At 44.8% G+C, this 9314-nt stretch overlaps 1 protein-coding gene across 1 annotated transcript; it reads right to left on the reverse strand.

Annotated features, from left to right (window-relative positions):
- Positions 1-6154: 6154 nt before the first annotated feature.
- Positions 6155-8191, reverse strand: ATP5IF1 (ATP synthase inhibitory factor subunit 1). Its single transcript, XM_068969231.1, has 3 exons — positions 8057-8191; positions 7867-7958; positions 6155-6406 (listed from the first exon to the last, which is right to left on the reverse strand). The coding sequence occupies exons 1-3, from the start codon at positions 8141-8143 to the stop codon at positions 6256-6258; spliced, it is 330 nt and encodes a 109-aa protein (XP_068825332.1). The 5' UTR covers positions 8144-8191; the 3' UTR covers positions 6155-6255.
- Positions 8192-9314: the final 1123 nt, after the last annotated feature.

Below are 9314 nucleotides of genomic sequence, written 5' to 3' on the forward strand. Positions count from 1 at the left end.
GAAAGTGAAAGTGAGGTCACTCAGTCCTGTCAGACTCTTTGCACCCGGACTGTAGCCTACCAGGCTTCTCCATCCATGGGATTTTCCAGGCAAGAATACTGGAGTGAGTTACCATTTCCTTCTCCAGGAGATCTTCCTTGAACCCGGGTCTCCCACATTGCAGGCAAGACGCTTTACCGTCTGAGCCACCAGGGAAGTCCAGTTAAGGTCTAGTAGGAGAAGGAAATGGCAACCCACTCCAGTGTTCTTGCCTGGAGAATCCCAGGGATGGTGGAGCCTAGTGGGCTGCCGTCTCTGGGGTCGCACAGAGTCGGACACGACTGAAGCAACTTAGCAGCAGTAGCAGCAGCCATCATATATCGGAGAAGGCAGTGGCACCCCACTCCAGTACTCTTGCCTGGAAAATCCCATGGACGGAGGAGCCTGGTAGGCTGCAGTCCATGGGGTTTTGAAGAGTTGGACAGGACTGAGTGACTTCACTTGCACTTTTCACTTTCATGCATTGGAGAAGGAGATGGCAGCCCACTATAGTGTTCTTGCCTGGAGAATCCCAGGGACAGAGGAGCCTAGTGGGCTGCTGTCTATGGGGTCACACAGAGTCGGACACGACTGAAGTGATGCAGCAGCAGCAGCAGCAGCAGTCATCATATATAAAGAATTCTGGGGGCTTCCTTGGTGGTCCAGTGGCTAAGACTCCAAGCTCCCAATGCAGGGGGCCTGGGTTCTACCCTTGGTCAGGGAGCCACATCCCACATTCCACAACTAAGAGTCTGCATGCCACAACTAAAGATCCTGTGTGCTGAAACTAAGACCTGGTGCAGTCAAATGAATTAATTAATTTAAAAAATTCTGGAAACTTAATGACAAGAAGACAATCCAATTCAAAATAGGCACAGGACTTGAAGGGATGTTTATTCAAAGAAGACAGACAAGTGGCCAATAAGCACACAAAAAGATGCTCAATATTATTGGTCATCAGAGAAATGCAAATCAAAACCATGACTAGCTACCACTTTACCCACATTAGGATAGCTAGAATCAAAAGAATCACGTGTAACAAGTGTCAGTGACGTTATGAAGAAACTGGATTTCCGTACATTGCTGGTGGGAATGCAAAATGCTGCTGTGCAAAAACAGATTGGCAGTTCCTCAGTAGGTTAAATATAGAATTACTCTATGATCCAGCAGTGTCACGCCTAGGTATTTATCCAAAAGAACTGAAAACAGGTGTCCAAATAAATACTTGTATAGGAATATTTTTAGCAGCACTATTCACAACAGCCAAAAGGTGGAAGCAAGCCGAATGTCCATCAGTTGATGAATGGATAGTCAAAAGTGTGATATAGCCACACAATGGAATATTATTCTGCTATGAAACAATGGAGTGGAGGTATGGGATGGGGAGGGAGCTGGCAGGGAGGTTCAAGAGGGAGGGGACATATGTAAACTTATGGATGGTTCATGTTGACATTTGGCAGAAAACCAACACAATACTGTAAAGGAATTATCCTTCCTTTATTATTATTAAGAATAAATAATTTTTAAAAAATGGAATGGGACTTCCCTGGTAGTCTAGTGGTTAAGAATACACTTGCCAATGCAGGTGACATAGGTTCCATTCCTGGTTTGGGAAGATTCCATGTGCTGCAGGGCGACTAAGCCCGTGTGCCCTAGAGCCATGGGAAGCCATCGCAGTAAGAAACCCCGGCACTGCAACTAGAGCCCCTGCTCACCACGTGCAGCCTGGAAGACCCAGTGCAGTCAAAAATAAATACACAGAAGTTTAAACCATGTTACACAGAGGGGCCTTGAAAACCTTACTCTGAGAGAAGCTAGACACAAAATGTTACATATTGTATGATTCCATTTGCATGTTGATTCAGAATAGCCAAGTCTATGGAGACAGAAAGCAGGCTAGCGGTTGCCAGGGGCTGGGTGGAGAGGGAAATGGAGAGTGACAGCTTAATGGGTACGGAATTTCCTTCTGGGGTGATGAAAATGTCTCGAACTAAATAGAGGCAATGTTTGCACAACATTGTGAATATACTAAACGCCCCTGAATTTTACACTTTAAATGGTTAATGATTAATTTTATGTCATGTGAATTTTATCTCAAGTTAATAAAAAGGATGATGAGCAAGGGGGAACCTGTGGCATCTGCTAATTGCGAGATTGTGCTGGGTGGCCCAGCGTGTGAAGCGTTGGCATACATCTCCTTGTACTTCTTTGTTCCTTTGCCTGCTCCCAAGCTTTTTGTTCCTTTCTGATGTTTGAGGTTGAAGATTCCTCAAGGGTAAAAGTGGTTTAGGTGTTTTCTGCTCTAGGAAAGGACTGTACTTAAAAAGAAGAGGGAAAGGAGCAAAGGAGGGAGAGAGGATGGAAAGAAGAAAGAAAGAACTGAGAAGTGGGACACAGTGACTGAGTCAGCTTACAGGTGGCCAGCTCAGCCCTGGGCAGAGTCACAGAACTTACTACACTCCCACCTCCCCATCCCCGCCACAATCCCTCCGAGCAGCAGATAGAAAGGCTAAACTATTGTCGACCCCCAGGAGCCAAGGACCTCTCTCAATGCCAGATGCTGTCACTCAGTCTTGAATGCCAGTCTCTCCTGTTTACCTGGCTGCTGTTATGTCTCTCCCAGGTCAGCATTGATTGCCTGTCCCACGACCTCCCCCAACATTGTAGACTCACTCCATTAAAACGACATTGTTGTTTAACCACTTGACTTTGCCAATAGGCTGTGGGTTCCATAACGACCGCCATGGGAATTATTTTGTAGTTGAATTCCCAGTGTTTAACAAGTGTCCAGCATGTAGTAGATACTAAATATAATTTTTATATTAAAAATTAAATGAATACATTTTAGAAGTATGAAACTGGAATCCATAGAATATGCAGCAGTGCATATTTGAAAATAGTGGAATAACCCTGGGTCATCCCCAATGGTCCTGGCAAGACCCACCACCCACAACCTGTTCCACGTTGAGGAGGGAGCTAACAGGTAGCTGAACCACTGCAATTCAAGACTGTGGGAACAGGAGTTCTGAAGTAAAGTCCTTGCGCAGCACAAACCTGTTTGTGTGACCTTGAGATAGTTATTCCCAATTCCCTGCTTTTGTTACTTTGGTTATAAAATTAAGCTTATGGTGTATGAACCTATTTACCAGAAATATCATGAGATTTAATGAGTAAATAATTATAAAGTGCTCCATAAATAGTTGTGCAATTATAAATAATTGTTAAATAATCTCATGTAAAATTCCATAGAAAAAAAAATTTTTTTTAATGTTTCTGACACAGGTGGTTAGAAAGCTACTTAGACAGATCTCCTGTACTTTTCAGGGCTTCTCTGGACCCTGCCTTTCCTGAGTTTTGTTTGTTCAGGTCTTGAGATTCTGTGAGGCAATAGCCTGTTCTTCCAGTAAATTACTGTTTTTCTCCTCCATAAGCCAGCCAGTGCTGGTTTCTGTTACTTGTAAACAAAAAAGATTTTAACTAATGCAATAAACCAGTGTAGCATTTTCCAAATTGTATTCTGTGGAATGCAATGTTCGAAAATGCTAATATGTTTTCTACAGAATAATTCTTAATACATTTTTTAAAAAGTCCTAAAATAGCATTCATATTAAGAACTCTATTAGAGACTTTCCTGGTGCTCCAGTGGCTGAGACTTTATGCTCCAAAGCAGGGGGCCCGGGTTCTATCCCTGGTCAGGGATCTAGACGCAACATGCTGCAACTAAGACCTTGCACAACCAAATAGATATAATATTTAAAATATTAAATATATAGTTATCTTCATTGTACTTAATAATCTGCCTATGTTGACACATATGTTGCCTATGTCTGATGATTGTTAAAAGTGCCCTGTGCTCAAGAATGTCAGCAAATTTCATTAGAATTTAGAATGGTCCTCAAACTTCAGGGCACATCAGAATCACCTGGGGGAGCTTGTTTAATGACATTGCTGGATTCCACCCTCAGTTTCAGCAGGTCTGGGATGTGGCCTGGGAATCTGCGGTTCTAACAAGTTCCCAGGTGATGCTGCTGCTGCTGCTTTGTGGCTTCTTTAAGAATCCCTTGCTGTAGTATTTCTCAAATTCTAAGAACCACCTGAGTGTGCTTCTGGGTCTTTGGTTAATCTCATGGCCTGTGTTGTGTCTGTGGTAACTGGTTCATATCACATAAATTACCTTAGGATTTTAACATATATTTGTTTAAAAGTTTTAAAGTATTTTAAAACATAGTTATATCTTTCCATTACTATGATAGGAAAACTAACCACAGGTATGTCCTAACAAAAAGATCATGAGTTACCATTTTCATAAAGCTCAGGTAGTTTTAAATTAGGCAGCTCCAAAAACTTTTTTAAGAGTTGAAACTCAGTTTTAACCACTGGAGTTACACTGCAGGGGTTTCAGGTTGATCCCTCAAGGGGAAGTTCCACATGTTGCCAGGTGAGGCAAAGAAAAAAAAAAAATTGAACTCATGATTCCTTGTCTTCACTTTAAAGTTTCAACTCTTTGATTCAATCATCATTAGACTGATTTTCATTTAAAACATAGGACAAGAGTAGATGATACACTGCTGTTGAGGAATCAACTTAGGAACATCATTCCCAATAAGGAAAGTATTGATTATAAAAAGTCACAAAACACTATAATCTTCAATTTTTTTTTTCTTTGCCTGTTTGGCCTTGGGACATGTGGGATCTTATTTCCAGGAATCAAACTCCAGGCCCATGGCAGTGAAAGCAGAGTCCTAACCACTGGACCACCAGAGAATTCCCAAGATATTGTGTGCCATTTTTTTTTTTGTCACAAAAGTCCAAAATGGGAGATGTTACGTGTTCCTCAACCAGTTTTTAAAATTTCAAATTTTGCAGTGTTTTAAAATTTTAAAAAGGTATGTGAGTTAATATGACCATTTCTTGTACCTCATCTTTAACGTCATTTTGTTGCTGGCCACTAGAATCTCAGCACTCATACCTCAAGAGTATCTAGAAATAAACTTTCCATCAGCAGCACTATGGGTGAGTTTTGGAAACAGCCATCAAGCGTCTGGTCTGCAAGGACAGGGTCAACGACTTGTCCGAGATGTTATCACTCAATGGTCCTAAGGCCTTTTGTGTAAACAAAAAGTCATCTGTCTTAAAACAAATGACATCACAATTCTGGGGCAAATGATCTACTATTGAACTGGTGAATTGAAAATATCTTGCCAATGGCCCATATGTCACTTGAAGTTGTTTTTTGCATTTTTGTCTATAAGAGTTACACAAATAGTTTGTGTAATAATCAAGGCCTTAAAGTCTAAAGCAAGAGGATGCTCGGCAAAGCAAAATGTCACTTCAGTGATAATTCTGATTCTGTGCTGTTAACAGATTAGGAGTCTAAACACCTGGATGCCAAGGTGACACGATTTCTAACTCCAGCCTTCTCAATCTGCATGAGGATAATTAGAACAAGGGTAATTAGTTCACACGGAGTTGTCTAATCCATTTTATAAATGCAAAATGGTATTACTGATGGTGCCCTGAATTACAACTTTTAAAGTCCATCCTAAAAGGGATCAGTCCTGGGTGTTCATTGGAAGGACTGAGGTTGAAGCTGAAACTCCAATACTTTCGCCACCTGATGTGAAGAGCTGACACATTGGAAAAGACCCTGATGCTGGGAAAGATTAAGGGCAGGAGGAGAAGGGGATGAAGAAGAGGATGAGATGGTTGGATGGCATCACCAACTCAATCAACACGAGTTTGGGTCAACTCCGGAAGTTGGCGATGGACAGGGAGGCCTGGTGTGCTGCGGTTCATGGGGTCGCAAAGAGTCGGACACAACTGAACGACTAAACTGAACTGAAGCAACCACTCCTGTTTTCCAGGCTGCTCTTGACCTTATACGTTGACATCTATCCCTTAGGAAGCTCTCTCCGCTGCCTCTTGCCTAATGTCTGACGGGGAAAAGGGACTTTCTGTTCTCCCTGTCATGCTGTTTCCTGCCTCTGCTGCACAGCACTCATCACACTGTGCTTTGGCTCCAAGTTCCCTACTGCAGGTACCCTGTCTTCTGATTCATTTTAGTGGCCCAGTAGTGTGTCTCCTTACCCCTCTTCAGACAAAAACATTAGACACAGTTCACTAATGACAATTTATTATAATATTTTGGAAGCACACAGATTGCTTTTGGTTAAACCAGAACTATGTCTACATAGAAGTGGGCAATAATAGGTGCCATTCTATGGAGAACTGGCGCACTTAGTCATCATCTTCACTCTGTTTTAGTTTCTTGATCGACTGCTTATGCCGCTCAATTTCTTTCTGCAGGCGCTCAATCTCCTTTGCATGATGAGAGATCTCATTTTCATGGTGTTTCTTCAAGGCAGCCAGCTGTTCTTTAGCACGAGCTCTACAGGACAGAGTGCCTCTTGGTTTAATCCCAATTCTTCACCCCAAAGAGATCTCTAAGCACCTGAAACACCTAAGGCAAAAAGGCATCCCAACCCCACAGGAGTCTGGCTCACCATCCTCTTCTACCCTCTTCAAGCCCCACTATGAACAACGACTCCATCCTAAGATACAACATTTACAGGAGATGGCCAAAAATGATTCCATTGTCCTGGTGCTAGTGCCTGAAATTCCTGCGCTAATGAAGGAGTCCTTTCAGATTCAGTAGAAAACTCCAGAGAGGTGTGACTTAAGTCCCTACCTGAAGGACTTATGAGAGAAACAACCCAGAGAACAGAATTCCTTTCTGGGGGGGAAAAGAGCAAAAGGAGGTGGGGATATATAAAGGTGCATAGTTAAAGGACAAATATATGTGTCCTACCACAGTTTATCTAGGGCTGTCTTTGCCTGAGGACTGCAAGGCCCTCTGTAAAGGCCAAAATGAAGGGGAGGAAAAATAAAAGTGGTCTCTTGAGTCCAATTTAGGTCTCAAGAACGGATGATTCAAATGTTGGCTTGGCTATATACAGGCTTCTGTTTTCCATAAATGTAAAATGTGGGAGACCAATTAGATGGTCTCTAAGGGCTGCACCTTATCTCTCTGGTATGACAGGTGCCATGGCGATAATCCTTAATCGTGAGCAAGAGAGGGCAGAAACGATAGGCCAAGGAGAGCAGAAGATAGATTAGTTCCACGCTGCTCCCCACTGTGGATACAAGTCAGTATAAGATAACTCGAGGCTGGTAAACAGGGTAGACAGGCCCAGCCCAATCCATGCTCCTAAAGGCTGGGCTGGGCTGGGCTGAGCGGGCCAAGTCTCCAAGAAAAGGGGGGATAGGTGTCCAAACCACGTGCAGCTGCCACATGCTCCTACGATCCTACTAGCTGACGCGAGCTGCAGAAGCAGAAGGGTCTAGAAATGGCTGAGGGTCTGAAGGATCAGGGAATTCATCCTTGCGGGGCTGGCAAGCTAAGGCCTGGGATGAGGGCTGAGAGAGTCAGGCTCAGTGAGTCTGCAGATAGTGGAACCGTCGGATCTAGATGCTCTGGGAGGAATCTGGGGGGCATTCTGCACGATGCGGGTAGAACTCCATGGGTGGAGACGGTAGATAAGTCAGGAAGAGATAAGTCGAGGTCTGCAGACCCGCAGGTGGAAATGACTTGGATATGGGGGCCGTGGGATTCGGCAGGCCACCGGGAGCCCACAGGTGGCGACAGTAGGGCCCTCAAGCACTGGGTGTTAACAGGTTCAGGGGCCTGTTAGGTCTTTCTGGGAGGGTGAGATGGGGTGGGGTGGGGTCGGGTGTGGATGGGACGCCGCAGGACGCCAGGGAGGGATGCGTGGGGGCAACTGACAATTGAAGAGGGGCTGGAAGGCCGTGAAGGATCTAGGGCTGGACTCGGGGTCCCCAGGGCCTCACCGGAAGTATCGCTCCTCTTCGGCCTGCTCTCTTTTTCCGAAGGCCCCACCGGCGTCCCGGACCGCGCCCGCACTGGACCTAACACTATCTCCCTGCGGAGAGAGACGGGGGCATTGGTACAGACGCGGGCGGGAGCGAGAGGAGGAATCCGCGCTCAGGGCTGGGGCAGCGGACCCTGCCGCTGGCGTACCGATTCCGAGCCAAAGCCTCGGCCTTGCATTGCCCAGACGCTCCAGACGGCCTGCCGGGTGCGCGCCGCCAACGCCGTGGCTGCCATTGCTGTCAGTGAAGCACCCCTCCAGTGACCTGAAGTTCAGCTTCTCCTTAGGCGCAGCTTCTCCGCAGGCGCTAACTGACCGCTGGCCAGGCAGCCAATCGTTTCGCTGGAGAGGCGGGATGAAGCCAGGGGTAGCGAATCATTCGAGGGAGAGGCGGGGTTCCTGTAGTTTGTGACGAATCCAGCAAAGGGGCGGGCTCATTCTTAGCCAACCCCTAGCAAGGGCTCCAGGGTCAAAGGACTGCAGAAAAATAATGGAGGAGATTGGGGAAAAGGTGGAACAGAGAGGCTGTAGCCAAGGTTTCGGCTCTTGGATCTATCAGAACTAGGCGTGGCGTCCACCCCCACCTCACCATTCCTACTCTCACGTTATTGTTAAACACCCAAAGGAAGCCTTCATTTTTCTGGACTACTATCATCAATAAGATGGGTAATAAGGGGGCGGGGGGCGGCTCTGTCCATGATGCTGACGTCCAGGGTGCCCTTACTTAGTCATTTAGAGTTGTGAGGATTTTTTTCTTTTTTTTGATGTATGAATCTATGGGTTTTTTTTTGCTGTTGTTGCACTGACCTTTCACTCTCAAGTCTAAAACTTCAGCTCAGAGAAAACTTCTCTGCCCTCCGTCATTCTATCAATAGCTCACTGTTTTGTTCTTTTTGTGCCTTCGAGTTTATGAAGTTGTCATTACTGAATTAATATTTGCGAGATGCATTGATGTGTTATCAAAAATGGACATGATAACAGGACTTTTGCAGTGTGGTGCAATCAAGTTGAAACGAGCATAGGTAGGCGTCTAGGGAAGACATTACCTTGGTCTTCCGTTAGCCATCTAACAAATGTCATCAAGATAATAGTAGTTCATAGCCTTTGCCTATGTCGTTTTCTCCCACTGGGTCCAGTTTTTTTCTCCTTTAGTTGAGAGAGTTGGGCCAGATCTCATTCATGATTATAAAAATATCTTCTTTGCTTTCTGTGACTTTGTTGAAGTGTTTTTAGTGATCACCTTTTCGCTGGAAAAATACTAGCCCTGGTTTGTATGACTTATATGGGAGGAAATGGCTGTGGGGCACATTTTCAAATGTTCATTTCACAAAACTTGAAAAAGCATGAAAGCAGAAGGCTAGAAATAATAATCACGCATAAGCCCACTACTTAGTGATAACTGTGTGT

The sequence above is a fragment of the Capricornis sumatraensis genome, chromosome 3, assembly GCF_032405125.1.
Source record: "Capricornis sumatraensis isolate serow.1 chromosome 3, serow.2, whole genome shotgun sequence".
In the NCBI taxonomy this organism is placed as follows: domain Eukaryota; kingdom Metazoa; phylum Chordata; class Mammalia; order Artiodactyla; family Bovidae; genus Capricornis; species Capricornis sumatraensis.